The 21,297-nt window shown below is 37.5% G+C and overlaps 1 protein-coding gene across 1 annotated transcript in view; it reads right to left on the reverse strand.

Moving 5' to 3' along the window:
* Positions 1–21,297, reverse strand: part of LOC106138543 (coronin-6) — a 37,157-nt gene that overhangs the window by 10,419 nt on the left and 5,441 nt on the right. The window contains exons 3-7 of the mRNA XM_060950678.1: positions 9,131–9,253; positions 2,722–2,865; positions 1,741–1,871; positions 1,088–1,195; positions 371–545 (exon numbers count right to left, since the gene is read on the reverse strand). Coding sequence (XP_060806661.1) covers positions 371–545; positions 1,088–1,195; positions 1,741–1,871; positions 2,722–2,865; positions 9,131–9,253 — 681 coding nt within the window. The remainder of the gene's footprint in view (positions 1–370; positions 546–1,087; positions 1,196–1,740; positions 1,872–2,721; positions 2,866–9,130; positions 9,254–21,297) is intronic.

The raw sequence follows: 21,297 nt of genomic DNA on the forward strand, positions 1-21,297 counted from the left end.
GTATGTATTCATGCATGCATGTATTGTATGTATGTATTTACGTATGTATTCATGCATGCATGTATTGTATGTATGTGTGTACGTTTGTATTCATGCATGCATGTATTGTATGTATGTATGTACGTATGTATTCATGCATGCATGTATTATATGTGTGAATGTTCGTATGTATTCATGCATGCATGTATTGTATGTTCGTATGTATTCATGCATGCATGTATTGTATGTATGTATGTTCGTATGTATTCATGCATGCATGTATCGCATGTATGTATGTACGCATGCATACATGTATGTAGGTATGTACGCATGCATGCATGTACGTATGTATGTACGCATGCATGCATTGCTTGTATTGTACAGGTCTCACCTCGAAGTACCGGATGACGGAGTCGCCCTTGCCGCACAGGTACACCATGTTGGTGTCGGGGTCGTAGAGCGGGAACATGACGCCGTTGCTGGTGTCGATCTCCACCGTCACGATGGGCTCGCCCAGCGCGTCCGGCGTGCGCAGCGAGTACTGCCGCTCGGACATGCGGCTGAATCTGTTGGCCGCACAATTATATATGTATATATATATACTAGCGACCCGCCCCGGCTTCGCACGGGTGCAAAATTATAAATGTTATTATACATAACAAAACCTTCCTCTTGAATCACTCTACCTGTTACAAAAAACCGCATCAAAATCCGTTGCGTAATTTTAAAGATTTAAGCATACAGACACTAAAATAGCGACTTTGTTTTATACAATGTAGTGATATATTATATATACTCTGGAGATCTGTAGCGAAGCGGATGTAATATAGAGATGTTCACCGGACTACAATTAACAAGTAAAGATCTTTAGAAGAAGACAGTGCTTTTTTTTTTAAAAAAAAAGCACTGTCTTCTTCAACAACAAAGTTTTGATGAAAAATATTTTATTTGGAAACAAAAACAAGTACAATTCAAGTAACATAGGATAACGATGACATCTGCAGAAGTTATGAAACTGTGTGATAGGTGATACGCGTTTATACATATAAATATCGCCAACAAATCCTTTTTTTTTTAATTATAAGAACAAAAAAAAAATAACAATTACCCAGTGGTGAACACCAGTCCGTGTTTCAAGAAGATGGCGCGCGACGCTTTGCTGCCCTCGTGGGCTATGGCCTCCGCTTCCACCTCGCCCTTGCGCGGGTCTATTATCCTGGGCGCATAGTTAACGAACGAGTCAGTTAGTCAATTTAGTTGTTACATTACGTAGGTACCAACGAATTGGCATCGTGGTGGATTACCATGCAATGCGCTAGTAAGGTTGATATGAGAGATAATTTAAAAATTTAAAGAATAACATAACGTATAATCACGTCTATATCCCTTGCGGGGATAAATAAACATAAATGTTAACGATATTTTGTGAGTGATAATTAACTATTGTACATCCTCTCCAGGATAAAACATAGTGATACTATAAACACATGTAACAGATCTGTACTACTTACCTATGTTTTACAATAAAGTTTTTGAATTTGAATTTGAAGTCGACAGAGTAAACAGTCGTCAAAAGACTGAAAGGCCACGTTCAGCAGTTTGGCTCAATGATAAAATTTAGATTCAAATAGTGTCAGATTGCTAGCCCATCGCCTAAAAGAAGAATCCCGAGTTCATAAGCCTATCCCTCTAATCGCCTTTTTACAACATCCATAGCAAATTCCGTACACTTTAATCAAACAAAACTTGTATGGTACCTACCTGATCTTCTTGTCTCTGCAGGTGGTGAGAAGCTTGGAGCCGGTCCAGTTCCAGCAGGCCGAGTAGATGAGGTCCGGATGGCAGTCCAGGCTGATGAGAACCTCGCCGGTGCCCACGTTCCATATCGCTATCTGTGCAAATAAATAGTTAATATTACTTTTTCTACATACATACATACATAAAATCACGCCTCTTTCCCGGAGGGAGAGACTACCTCTTTCCACTTGCCACGATCTCTGCATACTTCCTTCGCTTCATCCACATTCATAACTCTCTTCATGCAAGCTCGGCGGTTTCGGGTGCTTTTGACCTTACTTTTTTTATTACTTTTTTAACACATTTATTTCCAGAATTAAAGCTCATATATAAAATTCTAGTGTCACAATGTTCGTTCCCGTACTTTTACGAAACGGCTTGACCGATTCTCATGAAATTTTGTGAGCATATTGAGTAGGACTGAGAATCGGCCAACATCTATTTTTCATACCCCTTAGTGAGAAGCTTGTGTACGTTGAGTTGTTCAAATAAATCTTTCATTCATTCATTAATTCAAACGCATTTATTAGTCATTCTCAAAGAAGCGAACCTGAACACCTATAATTATACATACATACATATAATCACGTCTATATCCCTTGCGGGGTAGACAGAGCCAACAGTCTTTACAAGACTGTATAATTATATGTGTATTAATTGCATATGTGCCGTGTGGTTTCCGGCACCAATACAAAAAAGAATAGTACCACTCCATCTCTTTCCCATGGATGTCGTAAAAGCCGACTAAGGGGTAGGCTTATAAACTTGGGATTCTTCTTTTAGGCGATGGGCTAGCAACCTGTCACTATTTGAATCTCAATCCTATCTTAAAGCCAAATAGCTGAACGTGGCCTATCAGTCTTTACAAGACTGTAGGCTCTGTCTACCCCGCAAGGGATATAGACGTGATTGTATGTATGTATAATAATTAACTTATCAATTCACCTGATTGTCGGAGCCGGCCGTCAACAGCACATTCTGCGCGGTGGGGTGCCACAGCACCAGCCCCACGCGCCGCTGGTGGTACACCAGATCCACCACCGGGTCGGTCAGGGTCCTAGACAGGCCGCCGTCGGGGATCTGCCACACCTGATAGGAAGAGAAGTCGTTTGGTTGAGAGATTGCACGGTTACTGTGCCGTGTGGTTCCCGGCACCAATACAAAAAAGAACAGGGCCACTCCATCTCTTTCCCATGGATGTCGTAAAAGGTGACCAAGGGATAGGCTTACACACTTGGGATTCTTTTTTAGGCGATGGGCCAGCAACCTGTCACTATTTGAATCTCAATTCTATAATTAAGCCAAATAGCTGAACGTGGCCATTCAGTCTTTTCAAGACTATTGGCTCTCTCTATCCCGCAAGAGATATAGACGTGACCATATGTATGTATTTATGTATTGCACGGTTATAGGCGGATATGGGACTCCGCATCAGGGTAAAATCCAGGAGTTTGATACATACGTATAATCAAATCTTTATCACTTGCGGGATTGACATACATGTATATGTAAATCACGCCTCTTTCCCGGAGGGGTAGGAAGAGACCACATCTTTCCACTTGCCACGATCCCTGCATACTTCTTTAGCTTCATCCACATTCATAACTTCTTAATAAACAAACAATGTTTAACCTATTATCATACATGGTATATTTACTTACAAATTAGAGCGGTGATTATAATAATAATAATAATAAAGGCGTCGGGACGTGACGACCCCATCGCCCCCTGGGTCACCTTCCCAGTGCAATCAGTCTCCGCAGGGCAGCTTGTGGCGAGCTGGTGGGGAGTAGCGACCCCACGGACCTGAGTGCTCCCAGGGGAGGCCCCTGTTCCTCGCCTCCGATCTTCCTTCGCCAAGGTCGGAGTGGAAACCGATGAGGGACAGGACCCCTACCTCTGGCTTGCCTTAACCGGCCGGTCAGAGTGGAGTCGCGAGAGCTATACGCTCGAAGGATGGAAGTGTAAAATGTCATAACGCCGGGGGTGCCTGACTGGATCACCACGATTTCACGCCCCGCAGTCTCACCTCTCGACATCCTTAGCCACCCACGCCGATGTTGCCCCTTTGTTGCTAATCATGGTGACTGAATTGAGGGGCCCATTTAGTGAGTGGCGAGTCACCACCTGCCACATAATAGTCACGTATTCATGATTATGGCAGGTGTCCGAACTTCTCCAGCAATAGCCCAGTTTAAATCCATCCAAACGTCATCTCCATAACCCATATTCCTTTCCCTTATTCTGTAATAGCTCCACCTCCTGCCGAGACCTGTTCATGGACATATCATCTATTGATATGTCCGGGAACGGGTTTTGGCAGGAGAACAACATAACATCAACTTCTCCAAAGGGCCTCTACGTGTTGGATTTATATCCCCACGCAAGCCTCTCAAAAATCCGGGGTGTATAGACCCGTGAAATCCAAGCGGAGAAACATAATAATAATAATAATAGCCTTTATTCGAACAATTTTTCCTTTACAATAGTTTCATTAGATTATAGTTACGTGTCCGTCCGTCCTTTGACGAAGGCCTCCTCCAACCTCTTCCACGTCTCTCTGTTACGTGCCTTTACTGTCCAGAATGCACCTGCAACCTCTTTGATTTCATCCACCCACCTTTTGTAAGGTCTACCTCTTTTCCTGGTCAGGTCTCTGGGGTACCAGTGCATTACTGTTTTTGACCATTTATCTCTTCCTCTTATTGTATGACCTGCCCATCTCCATTTTAGCCTTTTTATTGATAGTGTCACCAATTTTGTTTTTGTTTTTTCGCGTATTGTATTAATTCTAATTTTGTCAACCAGTCTCTTCCCCATCATACTCCTTTCCATTGAGTTTTGGCATGTCTGAAGTTGCTTTGCTTGAGTTTTGGTTGTAGCCCAGGTTTGACATCCATAAGTAAGAACCGGTAGGATACAAGTGTTAAAAAGTTTGCCTTTAATGGTTATGTTTCCTTTACTTTTCATTATTTCCTTCAGTGCCCAGAAGCATTTCCATGCCTTGCCTATCCTTGATTCTACTTCCTTTTGTGTCAAGTCCTCTGGTGATATGATTTGGCCCAAATAGCTGTACTCGTTGACATAGTCTATCACAGTGTTATCAATTGTAATTGGCTCTTGTATCCCGTTTGTCATTACCTTTGTCTTGTCTACATTCATAATTAATCCTACCTTTTTGCTTTCTTTTGCCAAATCGTTAAGCATTCTTTCTAATTCAATGTTTGTTTGTGATAAAATAACTAGATCGTCTGCAAATCTTAGATGGCTTAGATATTCTCCATTAATAACTAGACCCTCATTATCCCAGTCAAGATTTCTAAATATTTCTTCAAGTACTGCTGTAAACAGTTTTGGCGACAGGGGATCACCCTGCCGAACCCCTTTTTTTATTTTTATTTCTTCCCCTTCTCTCTCGAGTTTAACTTTGGTTGTGCAGTTCATATACACATTTTTTATTATCCTTATGTATTTGTGAGGAATTCCTTGTTTCTTGAGAGCTAACCAAATCATTTCGTGTTCTAATGAGTCAAAAGCCTTGGAGTAGTCGACAAAGCAGCAATAGAACTGCATTCCATATTCTCTTCCTTTCTCAAAAAGTTGTTTCACAACATATATATGGTCAAGGGTTGAGTAATTGCTTCTAAAGCCAGCTTGTTCCTTGGGTTGGTTTTCGTCCAGTAATTTCGTCATTCTGTTTAGGATTATTTTTGAGAAAATTTTATAAACATTGGACATCAAACTAATGGGTCTGTAGTTATTAATTTCGTTTTTATCGCCCTTCTTGTGTAATAAAGTTATAGTCGATGTCAGCCATTGTTTTGGAATTCTTTCTGTTCTTAGAATATCGTTAAATAAGTCTTTGAGTATGGGTGCTAGCAATTCTTTGTTTCGTAGTAAAAATTCGTTTGTGATGCCATCGGATCCAGGGGATTTATTTATCTTTAGTGAATCTATGGCTACCATTACTTCTGAAAGTAGAATACTAGGTATCTCTTCGGTTTCATCTAACTGAACCATAGGAAGATTGGCTTCACTTGTATAAAGATTTTGAAAGAAAGTTGTAGCTGTTGAGATAATATCATGTCTATTCGTCGCTTTTTTGGAATTTGAAACCTTCCAGCTTAGTATCCAGTCTCGTTTTTCCGTTAGTTGTTGTTTGACTTTCTTTATACCGCCTGTCGTTTTAATGCAGTTTTCGAGTGTTTGTATCCTATACTGATTTTTATCTTTTCTGATGTTTTGGTTGATTAATTTGCTAATTTTTGCTATTTCATCCCTAGTCTCTTTCGATTTGGTAGGCATGGTAAGAAATTGAGCTCTCGTTTCAAGTAGCCTTTTTGATTCCTCTGATAACCATATTTTACTCCCTTTGGTTTTCGTTTGAGTTGATCTAATGTTCAAAACACTCTCTAATTGGTTGTATTTATCTTGTATATTTAAATGCTCCGTATCTTTGTTAAATTGCACTAAATATGTTTTAACTTTCTCTGAGTCCATATTTATCATGGCCTTCTGCGGTTTGACTTTAAATGGTCTTCTATTTTTTGAGTTATCAATATTTAATTTAGCTCTGACAGCCCTGTGGTTACTATTGAAGTTCAGCTTATTTATCACTCTGCAGTCCTGAAATAAGTTACTTCTATTTGAGAGGATGAAGTCAATTTCATTTTTGTAATAGCCGCCTGGAGATAGCCAGGTCCATCTGTTAGAAGGACGGTTTTTGTACTGGGTATTTATGACTTTTAAGTTATTTTCTAATGCCATTTGGATCATTTTTTCTCCATTTCTTGTTCTCTTGCCTGTTGAGCAGTAGGGGCCCAATATTAGTTCTTCCCCGTTCCTTCTACTACCTGTTCGAGCATTGAAATCACCCATCACAATCAAGTTCTTGTGTGTGGTTTCTTCTATAGTTTTATTAAGATGCGAGTAGAATTTTTCAATGTCTGATATGGAAGACTGTTCAGTTGGTGAGTATATCTGTATCAATGACCACCGATCATTTGAAGGCATTTTTAAATTAAGTACAGCTATTCGTTCAGATATACCTATAAATTCTTCTATGTATTTCTTTGTGTCTTGTCTCACTAAGAAGCCTATACCGTGTTCACCTGGTGTCTCTCCTTTGTGATAGAATACAAAGTCTCCATAGTCATCTATATTTTCACCAATGCGTCTCACTTCGCTGAGGCCAATGATATTCCAGTTTATGTTTTCTAGGGCTAGTATAAGTTCCGTAAGTTTTTCATCTGATTTTAAGGATAAAACATTGTACGCTATTATATTTAAAGTGATATTTTTTGTGGATGTATTGCATTTGTTCGTTGAATATTTGTTATTTGGAGGGTAGTAGTCTTCTTCCCCCACGGTGACTGGCCGGCTTGGGGTGTTTTGTTTCAAAGTTTGTTTTATTTTATTGTTGGGTAAATTGTGGTTCCGGTTGGAGGTACTAGCTAGTTTTTTATTTCTGAGGTTGATGTAGATCTTCCTCGAGATACAGTGTAGTTTAGTATGCTTGTTCTTATTGTTTCTTTGTTGGAAATTGATACTGCATGTTTGTTGGTGGCTTCGTTGGTGTTTAGTTTCTTTTGGTTTGGAGTTGGGGACTTAGGTGATATAGTTATCTCCCTCTTTCTCTTTTCGCTCTTTGAGTCTCTTGGTTTCAACACTATTAGTTTATCGTATTTAATGTAGGCCATGTTCCCTTTTTTCTTTTCCTCTTCCAGCAATGGAAGTAACTGTCTCCTAGTTTCCAGTACATTTTTTGGAAAATCTTCCTTCACATAAGTTCCTGGTGGGAGGCTGGCTTTATTTTTTAATATTATATGTTTTTTCCATGTAGTTGTTAGAGTAACTACTACTGGTCGCACTTTATTTGTTGGTTTGCCAATACGATACCCTTTACTTATTTCCTGAGAATCTATATGAACTCCAGCTTTGAGTATTATATCCTTTACCAAATCCACTAACTCCAATTCTCCTCTGTCTGTCTCTTCTATGCCAAAAAATACTAAGTTATTTTTTCGTTTTTCGAAGTCCAATTGCTGCTGTAATTTCGTCACTTGGATTTTGAGTTCTTTATTTTCTGCTGATACGGCTTCGATCTTGTCGTGTATAACTTCCATAACATTTTTAGTAACTGCTTCAGTTATAATTTTTGTTTGTTGATTGAGCTTCTGTTCTAGTTTCGACCATAGTAATTCCATGCTTTTTTCCATTGCTACTCTTGCAGATTATTTCCTGACTGACAACACTTGTTGATAGTTATTTTGTTTTTTATTCTGGCAACACTTTCAATACTTGTCTAAAGTGATTACAGATGTCAATGTCAGTATGTCAATTGACGTTTCTTTGGTTTTGGTCGGTTGGTACTTCTATGGCGGACACTGATTTACACTCTTTAAGGTTATCAATGGAACTTGTGATGTGGATAATTACGCGATCGTTGGTATTCGCACTAGGAATTTTAGATGTCTTTGCTTGTTAGGCGGTATTCCACTGAATCGTTCGTAAAAGGAGTTCTAAATGTCACTATTTGCACTAAAACATTAATTAATCACACGGAGTAAACAAATACGTTAACCACTGCTTCAAGCGCCGGAACCGGAAATTGAGAGAGCGGTGATTACTTGCACAAAATATTTACTCGATCACATTTTATAATATAGTGTGAGCTTCAACTTATTACAAATTATTAGAAACAATTTTTTTAATTTTTTTTATGAGGTGTGTTAAAGTTATTGCAAGTAGTACCTACCTTCTTTCTCCTGGCATTAATCCCAGTAACATCCTCACCTCTTTGGCCAGAGGTTTCACTTTGACCACTATCCAAGATTGGGTAAAGTCATAAGTCTCATGGTACCACCATCGTGTGAAAAGTTTAAATTACAAACTCACAGAGGACCTAAAGTAACACCTTGAGGTATTCCAACTCTCAATAGTAGACTTGCAGACGGGCTGTCTTCTTTTCTTCTTTCATCGCTTAGAATGTCATTCCCGAGAAAACGAGAAATATACACACCTAACACAGTCACCAGCAGCACCTAACCCTCTGATGACCAAGTCAGTTTTTCGAATAAGAGTTTCCCAAAATTAAACTTTCCTTACAAACCTACCCTAATGAAGCAGTTCGAGCCGCTTGTGTGCCTACCATTGAAGGTACAGTCGGAATACCAGTGGGTATTCCGCGACCCACCAGCTGTCTCCAACAAACATACCTTGACAACGCAGTCCTCAGAGCCGCTGGCGATAACATTGTCGTTGTGGGGGCACCACGCGATGTCAAGCACCGGGCCCTTGTGTCCTCCCACCAGTGGGTGATCCGTGACCCACCAGCTGTTTCCAACAAACATACCTTCACAACGCAGTCCTCCGAGCCGCTGGCGATAACATTGTCGTTGTGGGGGCACCACGCGATATCCAGCACCGGGCCCTTGTGTCCTCCCACCAGTGGGTGGTCCGCTGGGATACGGCCGACCTGGAAAACAAAAGCATGTCAGCATCAATACATTCGTTTGTCCGGGTTGTATGATATCTCGTGATAAGGTTGGGGTTCCTTATGATTTCAATGGAGAAGCAAAAGGGTAACCTAACCCGGCTTGGGTTCTCTCTCTTCCACAAATTGTTTCAGGGCACGGGGTCCCCTTCCGACTGGATTATAATTATAGGTAATTCCAGTTCCCTGAATCGTCTGTTCTAGAACGCCATAATAACTGAGACTATACATATATATAATTCCACTAGCCTTGTTCCAGAGATAGCTTTTTTTTCTTCACAAACATTCATCAATCTTTTCAAACATGTTCGTCAGTTAAGTTTACTCTTGCCCTGACCTTAAACCGGAATTCTAAACTACAGACCCATTTTGATCATTTGCTTTACCCAATATTGTCTACAATATTTATATTTCTAAAACTACAAAACGAATGTGAAGCAGTCATCTATTTTCGGCGCGAAATGCTATATGTCTGAAAGTAACCTAAAAATATGAAAGCGCGCGAATTTCCAGCTGACCCACATTGAGGCGGAGCGCCAAACTCCACTTCGCTAATTACATCGTATAATTGCAACAGTTCGGTAATTGCCACTTTCCCCTCATTGTTTTAAAAAGTACGCTTTTCGTTTTCATAATTATTGTGATGATAACGTTTGTCTCTTAGTAACTAATTTAATTTCTTTTTGAGATGGAATCAATCATGAAAATATTGAATTTAGTCTTATTGGATGGTACAAGCTATCTTTCTTTCGACGGCCTGTGTGGCGGAGAGGTAGTGCGGTTGTCTGTGACACCGGAGCTCCCGGGTTCGAATCCTCGCCAGGGCATGATGAGAAACGAACTTTCTCTGATTGGCCTGGGTCTTGGATGTTTATCTATATAAGTATTTATTATAATATATAGTATCGTTGGGTTAGTATCTCGTAACACAAGTTTCGAACTTACTTCGAGGCTAACTCAATCTGTGTAATTTGTCCCGTATATATTTTTTTGTTTATTTCTAACGATAGTATTTGTCCATAAAACATTAATCGAATACATTGTTGTTTGGTACTTTAGGCTTTCCCATTGGTCAAAGACAGATCCTGGTTAGCTAGGTATCCATGTTCCTGGAACACTTTATCCTTGCATCCCGATGATTCCTCATGAAAACGGAAGAATGTTTAAAAGAAAAAAGTAAATAAGAATAAATTAAAAAAGAAGAAATCCATGTGCCGTGTGGTTCCCGGCACCAATACCAAAAGAATGGGACCACTCCATCTCTTTCCCATGGATGTCGTAAAAGGCGACTAAGGGATAGGCTTACATACTTGGGATTCTTTTAAATCAAAAACTATATTCGTCCTGTTCCCTGTATTGTACATAAGTCCCATATTTGTTAAATATGTCTACCTCAAGCCGTGCTGTAACTGTTCGCCAAGTTGAACTCAAGCTGAAGACAGCACTTCTCAACCTCAAAACGGAGAGAGAAGAAAAGGAAAGATTACTTTTGGAAAGGGAACAGAACGAACAGGAATTTCAATGTTTACTTGATCGTAACACAAAATTAAATTTAAGTTTAACAGAAAGTAGATTACAATGTGATGACTTAGTTGAGCAGTTAAACCAGCTTAAGTTAGAGTTAGGATATTTCCAGCAATGTAGTGATACTTATGAAGATGTCCTTAGACATAATATTAAATTAGAAAAAGAGCTAGGAGAGGCACGAAGACGAATAGAGCATTATGAACAATCAAGGCAGTCCTTAGAGGTCAATAATATGTTTGACCAGATAATTTCAGTTACCTCCGCTCCTCTCTTAGACTCAGTGATTGATCTCACAAGTGAGACCTCACTATGTGAAATTAATAAACAATCTACAGCTATTCGGTTAAGTCACAACAAATGCAGAAAAATCAGAAAATTAAATAAAATTATTAAAAAGAATAAAATCCAAATGAACATTAATAAGAAAAAGTCCCATATAATAAAATCTGGGATCAAAATATATTCAAATATGTGTTCTTGTTTGGAATTAACTGAAAGTAAATTGCTGGAAAGTCAGGAGTTATATAGTGTTGACACCAAGACCTTAACGGAACAAATCTCACAGCTTGAGGAAAATGTATCCAATCTTTTGGAAAAAAATACTGAATCTCTCAGACAAATCTCCGATCATGTCATGGCTACAGAATCATTAATTAAAGATGCTAATTACATTGAGGAAATGATCAAATCCGCAGGAGACTTATGTACCTGTGGAATATTTAACGGGTCAAGTATCAGTAGTACCGTAGTTCCCTCCCCATGTCTTGGGGGCTTGTCTGATAGTATGCCGGAGAGTGTCGGTGTTGATATGTGTAGCCCCCAGAACACAGTCATTTTTTCAGACAGCATAGGACGCAACATGGGTAAACTGTTTAGTGAGAACTTATCAAATATAATAAATTATTGTCTACCCAATTCCAACTACTCACAAATTATTAATTGTATAAAAAACACACAATTGAGCAACACATCTACAATTGTTATAATGGTTGGAAACAGTTTAAATATTAGTAAACAAGACCTTATTCAGGGTCTAGGTACTCTGAATAATTTAAATGTAGGTAAAATAATTTTTTGTGCTTTTCCCTATTTAAGTTGTCAGACGCCAAAGAAGAATAAATTTATTCATTTGATGAACAATATTGTTCATAATATGTCATGTCGTCATGACAAGTTTGTATTTTTTGATACAAATTTGTTCATAAAAAATTGTTTTTTGACTAAAGATAATATTTATCTTTCTAGACTTTATAAAAAAAGAATTGCTACTTTGATAGCAAACAACATAAAAGAATGGACGTGTTTACATTGTGGTAAACTACATTGTTTACAAAATCTGACAAAATCTACAGAATCATCAAATTTTTGTAATGATGATTCTGTGGACGCTTCATGTGGTTTAAACTAAACCACAGGACAAAAGGAAGGACAAATGAATTAAAAATTGTACACCAAAATATACAGGGCCTTCCTGGCAAAGAACTTATTATTGATCTATTTAATGAACAAATGGATGTTAATATGGTGTGTTTGACTGAGCATTGGATCTTGGAGGGTGAGCTGATGCCCAGTCTTAACAATTTTAATGCGGTGAGCTGCTTCAGGAGAGGGTCTGCAATCAGAGGCGGTTCTGTAATATATGTTAAAAATGGTCATCGCTGTAAGGAGCGCCATGACATAGTCAGACTTTCTCTTGAGCGCTGTGTTGAGGTATCTTGTGCCGAGCTTGAGGAACACATTGTTATTTGTATTTATAGTCCACCCAACAGTAGTATTATGGATTTCCTGAATGTAATGGAGGAAGTTCTAATAGTAGCTACAAAAAGTAATAAGAAAGTAATTGTTTGCGGTGATTAACATTGACATATTAGTTAGCTCCACAGTGACAATACAGTTTCTTAACCTATTTAAATGTTTTAACTTAGATAATGCCTTCTTGGAACCAACCCGCTTCACTGCCACATCTGCTAAATGTATTGATAATGTTTTTAGTGAACAAAAACCAAATAATAAAAATGTATTTAGTAAATTACCCTCTGATCACTGCGGTCAATTAGTTACGTTTTCCACTACGCGTAGTACATGTGATGGATTAATTATGTGCAGACCTATCACAGCCCATAAAATCAATAAATTTACAAGTTCTTTAGAAAATAAAATTTGCGCAGTAACTTACACGGGCAGCGATCCTAATGGTCATTATAATAAGTTATTTACTACCATTTCAGACGCGTACTCTAAAACATTTATACAAAAGAAACGGAAATGCAATAATAACTTTAAATTCAATGAATGGGCTACTGTTGGCATCTACAAAAGTAGAAAGACTTTGTACGATTTATATGCCCAAAAACAGTATCGATTTGAAAGCGGCTTCGTAGACCATGTTAGGAATTATTCAAAAATTTTCAAAAAAGTATGTCTACATGCAAAATCTTTGTTCATTAAAAACAAAATAAGTAATGCTCCTAACAAAACAAAGGAAACCTGGAGTGTTATAAACAAGGAAACTGGTAGAAGTAATTTTAAAGAAAATATTAATGAAATTAAATTTAATGATAGGAAAATTACCTCTACAACAGAAATAGTAAATTTATTTGAACATTTTTTTACAAATATACCGTTGGAATTAACTTCAAATATTGACTCATGCCCTAATGAAGCTGAAATACTACTTAAAAATAATGTCAGCATTTGCAGTTCCAAATTTAAATTCTTAAATATTGACCCTACTGACATTATTAATACCTTTAAAGAACTTAATCTGAAAAAGTCTGAGGATTATTGGGGTATGTCGGCTGTTGTGATATGTCATATTATAAATATTATAGCTGGGGACTTAGCATATATATTCAATAATTGTGTTGACCAAGGGATATTTCCAAATTTAATGAAGTATAGTAAACTAATTCCATTATTCAAGAAAGGTGAAAAATCAGATCCTGGTAATTATAGACCAATCTCAATTTTACCAATTTTGAGCAAGGTGTTCGAGAGAATCATGCTTAATCAAATGCAGCGTTACTTTAAGTCTAATAAATTATTTCATAGTCAGCAACACGGCTTTACTGAGGGGAAATGTACAACAGACGCAGGTGTGGCTCTTGTCACTCATATTCTCAATGCATGGGAAGACTCACAGGATGCCATCGGAGTGTTTTGCGATCTGACCAAAGCATTTGATTGCGTAGATCATAGAACTCTTCTGCTCAAGCTCGCTCATTACGGGTTCGATACTGCTGCCGTTGAACTAATTAAATCATATCTTAGTGATAGATTACAGACGGTAGATTTAAATAATACAAAATCGAAAGGAGCGACGGTAAAAATTGGGGTACCGCAAGGTTCCATTTTGGGACCTTTTCTCTTTCTGATATATATCAACGACCTGCCTTGCATGATTGAGAAACAGACTGGCATCGTGTTGTTTGCAGATGATACGTCACTAATTTTTAAAATGAACCGCCGTAGCGAAATCTGTGATGATGTGAATAGCACTTTAGCCGCCATCTCTAACTGGTTTACAATCAACAACTTATTGTTAAATGCAAATAAGACCCAATGCATTAAGTTTACACTTCCCAATGTGCGGCAGGCAAATGTGGATATTAGTATAAGTAGTAAAAGATTAGATTTTGTTGATAGTACTACTTTCTTAGGAATAACATTAGATTCAAATTTGAAATGGCATGCTCACATTTTAAAACTTTCTAAAAGGCTTAGTTCTGCAGCATACGCTATTCGTCGTATTAGGCATTTGACGGATGTGGCAACTGCTAAGTTAGTATATTTTAGTTATTTTCATAGTTTAATGTCATATGGTCTACTGCTTTGGGGATCAGCAGCAGACATACAAACTATTTTCATTTTACAAAAAAGGGCAATTCGATATATCTACGGTCTTAAACAAAGAGATTCCCTTAGAGATTTTTTCAAAAACCTAAATATTTTAACTTTGCCCTCCCAATACATATTCGATAACATCATGCATGTTAGGAAAAACTTAGACTCTTTCAAAAAAGTAGGTGAATGTACTAGTAGATCACTGCGGAACAATTACAAGTTGTCGATCCCAGCACATCGGCTGGCTAAGGTAGGGAAATCATTTCTGATTAATTGTATAAGATTTTATAATAAATTACTAGTGTCCGACCGAAGCTTCGGCTTCGGCTTCGGCTTCGGCCACCTTCGGCCAAAAAATCCACCTTCGGCGAAACATTCGGCTTCGGCCCAAAATCCGGCCGAAGCCGAAGGTTTCGCCGAAGGTCCGAGCGACCGTCGAGATTGAACGAACTGTTACGAAAGTCATGAGGCGGCGGGGAGTCACTGTCAAAATATCACATTGCTGATTGCATGCATCAAAACAAGTCCGTACGTGTATTTAAACGAGTGTTTTTGTAAGAAATCAAATCATTATTTTTACCAGTAGGTAAATCACAAACTTTTATCTATACATATAATAAAACAGTAAAAATATTTTGTCTGTACATTTAGTATTTTCAACTGAAATGGATAGAGGGACACTTAGAATGAATAATAGAAAGCAAAAATATTTTTTTTTAATTTCTTGTCTGTCTGTCTGTATGTATGATCACGATTATCTCCGAAAGTACTAAACCGATTTAGTTCAAACTTTCACAAATTGCTTTGTTTTAACTCAGAATAACATTTAAAGTTTGTTTCATCAAAATCGGTTCACAAAAAAAAAAGTTATCGACATTTGAATGAACTCAAGGCATCAGTATGCCGGCAAATAAGTTACGAAATTAAAAATTCAAAGTCATTTATCATTATACGACGGCATTATACCTATAACATATAAATATAAGTGAAAGGCGACTAAGGGATGGGCTTACAAACTTGGGAATCTTTTTTAGGCGATGGGCGAGCAACCTATCACTTTTTGAATCTCAATTCTATCATTAAGTCAAATAGCTGAACGTGGCCATTCAGTCTTTTCAAGTCTGTTGGCTCTGTCTACCCCGCAAGGGATAAAGACGTGACCATATGTATGTAGTCTACTTTAATTTCGACACCAACGCAACGGCTTCGATGGTCCAGTGGTTACCCGTGAGACTGTGAAGTTGGCGGTCCAAGTTCGAATCCCAACAATTACAAGATATTTTTTATTATTAAAAATATATTTTTTTTGTATTGTTTGAGTATTTTATGTAAAAAAACTGAAAATCAAAATACTACATATAATAAAACGGTAAAAATATTTTTTCTGTACATTTAATATTTTGACTGAAACGGATAGAGAATTTTTTTTTAAAATTTTTTGTCTGTCTGTATCTGACTGTATGATTAAAATTCAACTCGAAGTTTACGCGGACGAAGTCGCGCGCAACAGCTAGTTTATCTCTAAACCAACCACCTCTATGATATATCATCAACTTCTATATGAGACAGTCAATATATAAACCTTCAATATTGAGGTTTTGAAATGATTTTAATATTAATTGTAGCTTGTAGACAATATTGAACAAAATTAATTACTGAGTGCTGAGAGAATATAAACCTTCGGCTTCGGCTTCGGCTTCGGCCGAAGGTTGTGGCGATAGCCGATTAATCGGCTTCGGCTTCGGCTTCGGCCAAAAATAGACCTTCGGTCGGACACTATAAATTACCAAAAAGTGTTCTTGAAATGAATGATAGAAAATTCAAACAGTATATTAAAGTTGAGCTTTGTAGGAAAGCCTATTACAGCACGGATGATTATATTAATGATAAACATGTGTGGCCCGAGCTGGACATAATAGCCTCTTAATTCTTGTGTATTTTGACATGATCTTGACATAATTTGTACAGTATGTACATATTTTATTTTATATTTATTTTATTTGACGAAATATTCGTATTGACATAATCAGTTCTACATTCATACATGTTTTTTAATGTAGACAATGTGCATTCGTCCACGATTTTGATTTAAGAGATCTATATTTGTAAATTGACGTCCTATGAAAATGCTGCAGTGTAGTTTGTTCCGCCGCTTCTTCTACACATGCGCTTTGGAAGCGGTAGTAGTTATAATTAGATTTAAGTTATGTGACGTCAATAAGTGATACCTTGTATCCAATTTTGAAAATAAATCTATTCTATTCTATTCTATTCTATTCTTTTTTAGGCGATGGGCTAGCAACCTGTCACTATTTGAATCTCAATTCTATCTTAAAGCCAAATAGCTGAACGTGGCCTATCAGTCTTTACAAGATTGTTGGCTCTGTCTACCCTGCAAGGGATATAGACGTGATTATATGTATGTATGTAAGAAATACATATAATGACATTGGAATCTTTTAAGGAAACATCTTTGTGCAGTGGAGTCCCTGGCTTTAGATAGTGTAAATAAAACCGTTGGTGCAAATAGACTACCCTGTGGTGTAACCACTGAATTTAAATTAATTAAATTTCTACTAGGTTATTAAAGCTCACAAAATGATCGTACATATTAACAAAAGCCGAGTACCTACTTCAGAATGTAATAGATATATATTTTTATTATTATATATAGAAAACAACGATTTTTTTGGAACACAGAAAATCTTTGACTATCGCGACATAATTTTTCATTCAGATAAACCTATAAATATTCCGTTACAAAAAAAAAACTCTTGAATGAAAAAAAATATTTGACAAACATTCGTTTCAAAGTTTGGCCAATAATGTTTTCCAATCGGTGGCGCTTCGCCAAATCCTCACTTTGTATATGCTACTGGATATAATTTACAAGCCGACTGGACAACACTACACACTTTTTTTTTTTATTGTTTAGTATAAAGCATTGTTCTGAATACGGCGCACTTTTGGCACATCGGAATCTTTTAATATATACAGATTTCTATAGTTGTGATGATACTCCTAATGATCTATAGTTGCAATTTTTATCAAGACATCGTTTCCCACCGATGGAATAATTGGGGCGGTTGAATCTAGTTTTTCGCTGTTCGAATTTACATATGCCAAATTCCAGCTCTCTATATTTGTAAATTGACGTCCGGTGAAAATGCTGCAGTGTAGTTTGTTCCGTTGCTTGTACACATGCGCTTTGGAAGCGGTAGTACTTAGTTATAATTAGATTTAAGTGATGTGACGTCAATAAGTGATACCTTGTATCCAATTTTGAAAATAAATGTTCTCTATTCTATGCTTAATAGTTTCGACTACACGTTGTTTATCAGTCAGTAATTTACTTATCAGCGCAAGAGACTGTGCGTATTGATGGGGTAAGAGTGAACGTGCAATATTAACTTGCCTATAAAATGGAAAAGTAAATGCCGTTTGGGGCCCGACACTTAGCAAAAGGTCCACTTCACATATTTCCCATGGATGTCGTACAAGGCAATAAAGGAAAGGCGAATAAACTTAGTATTTGTCTTGTAGGCGATGGCCAAGCAACTTGTCACAGTTTGAATCTAAATTTCATCATTAACTCTTAAAACTAGACTTGGCCTTTTAGTGTTTCCAAGACTGACGTAATTATATGTATGTACTAGAAATTTGAGTAAAGCTATCGCGTGGCTTTGCTTTGGTCGAGTATCGTCGACTATATTGTTCATTATCTCACTAATGATTCATTCGAGCGGTATTGTGTACGTGAGGTTTCGTATCTTTGAAAATTCTATATACTAAGTGACTGTAGCGGCCGTTCAGCCTTCATGGACAAACAGGCTCTTTGACTTGACGTTTTAGATGACCAAAACTGACTGACAGACTGATAAAAAAAGGACGATCGAAACTAAGACAAGACGACAATAAGACGACACCTTGAACAGTCAAAATTCTGTTTTATTCAGACACGACCTAACAGACCCTCGGCCCGTTCAGTGACAAATAGTAGTTATGAACTGTCTTGTCAAAGATTGGTTTGTTTTAGAAAGAGTTTAAAATATTACACAATACATAGGAACATACAACATCACATAAGTGGGTATATCATCATATTGTACGGATATCTTAATACTTAGACCAAATCCCTTACCCTAAAAAGGAGAGAAAAGAGAAATGTAAAGTTAATTTTATACTTAATCATGAAAACTCAGAGCGCTAGGTTTATAAGACTATTTAAACAAGGCGATTTACAATGTAGTGACAATATAAAATTGGGACTAGACGAAGCCAGTGTGGTCAAATAAATACCATGTACTGTGTGCCGTGTGGTTCCCGGCACCAATACAAAAAAGAATAGGACCACTCCATCTCTTCCCTATGGATGTCGTAAAAGGCGAATAAGGGACAGGCTTACAAACTTGGGATTCTTTTTTAGGCGATGGGCTAGCAACCTGTCACTATTTGAATCTCAATTCTATCATTAAGCCAAATAGCTGAACGTGGCCATTGAGTTTTTTCAAGACTGTTGGGTCTTTCTACCCCGCAAGGGATATAGACGTGACCATATGTATGTACATATGTACATGTACTAACAATGATCCACAAACGACTCATTTACTCCAGTCTCAAGAAAAAGATGAGGTCACCAGAGCTGAAGCCAATTTATTACGGGTATTTGTTTAGTTTATTGCTATACTAGCCACCCACATTGGAACCTTATACTTCCAGAAAATTCTCGTAAGTCAGCAGTACATGCTGTGGCAGTAAAATTGAAGATACTGGAAGAATAAATTTAACTTATCAATCATTTGCATTATAAGGACGACCTGGTAAAGGGTCAGGTCAAAAGTACCCGAAACCGACGAGCTTGCATGAAAAGAGTTATGAATGTGGATGAGGCGAAGGAAGTATGCAGAGATCGTGGCAAGTGCAAAGAGGTTTTTATGTATGTATCATCTGCATTTGACATACACTCAGCTGTTGATGTCACCTCTTCCACTAAACCTGATTAGTTGTAGTTGACAATTATTTTTACATTAATTCATGTTTTTTTTAAATGTAATGTAGACAATGTGCATTCGAACACGGTTTAGATTTAAGAGATCTGTATTTGTAAATTGACGTCCGGTGAAAATGCTGCAGTGTATTTTGATCCGCCGCTTCTTCTACACATACGCTTTGGAAGCGGTAGTAGTTGTAATTAGATAGATTTAAGTGATGTGACGTCAATAAGTGATACCTTGTATCCAATTTTGAAAATAAATCTATTCTATTCTAGAGGGTATTTTGATGGTGGTGATGCACCAATCAACGTGGCAGTTGTACCAAACTAATTAATATTGTTTTGATGATTTCAACACATTAGTCATCAACAAAGACGCGAAATCATTCGGCACTAAATCATTGAATGCCATTGCGTTGCCAATAATCAACGCTGGCAGCTTTGTTACAAACGATGACTGTATGTCAATTATTTCTTGTTTTATTTATTGCCCATGAACTGATATGACGTAGAGATCAAAGTAGAAGATTGAATTAGATACAAATCTAGATAGATAAGAACTTTTTATTTGTTCCGCCGCTTCTTTCTGATTTGGAAGCGATAGTATGTTTTACCAAAAGTTACGTCTAACGTCAATAAAAGATACATACATAATATCGTTACATCGCAGAAGATCAAATATCGGTGCCGTGTGGTTCCCGGCACCAATACAAAAAAGAATAGGACCACTCCAACTATCAACAAAATTTTCATATTCTTCCTGGTAATGCATGGCGACACACACAAAAATAGCAAATCGGCAACACTCCCGCGCCGCGGCATGTTGCACACGCACCGGACTGCGTGGGCGCACCCTTGCTGAATTTCTCAATAGATATAAATAGCACGGTAAATAATAAATAGGTAATAATAACGCTAATAATAGCGTCGGATTTGTTGATTTAAATTTAGAAGCAAATGATGCGTTTTATAGGTACATGGTTTCATCGGTATGAGATGCCGAATTTACAATTTAGGCTGTTCGATTTTTACCACGCCTACTCTTTTCGGACTCAATTCACAAACTTATTATGTTAAAGAAATTATCAAATTTGCCACTAGATTTCGCGCGAAAGATATTTGATCTTGCGGGTTAGACAGAGCCAACAGTCTTGAAAGGACTGAAAGGCCACGTTCAGCTATTTGGCTTAATGATAGAATTGAGATTCAAATAGTGACAGGTTGCTATGCTAACCCATCGCCTAAAAAAGAATCCCAAGTTTGTGAGCCTATCCCTTAGTCGCCTTTTACGACATCCATGGGAAAGAGATGGAGCGGTCGTATTATTTTTTGTATTGGTGCCGGGAACCACACGGCACTCAGATGAGAGGGTGAGTGATAAAATCACGCAAGTGAAACCGGCGACATAAACTAATAAATTTATAATCATTCATTTATAATTAACCTTCTATCTGACGGCTTAACTTATGTCGTCAGTCATGAATGATAAGTCGAAAACGTAGTATCTTTCCACATTCCACAATTTCTCCCAAACTTAAATAGCTACGTCGTTATCGCTGGCGGAGTAAACACAACCTCAGTATGTTAAACATTTTACCAAGTTAAGTCACTGTTATCTTAATATTGGTTTACATACATACATACATAGAATCACGCCTCTTTC

This window comes from Amyelois transitella, chromosome 22, assembly GCF_032362555.1.
Source record: "Amyelois transitella isolate CPQ chromosome 22, ilAmyTran1.1, whole genome shotgun sequence".
Taxonomy (NCBI): Eukaryota; Metazoa; Arthropoda; class Insecta; order Lepidoptera; family Pyralidae; genus Amyelois; species Amyelois transitella.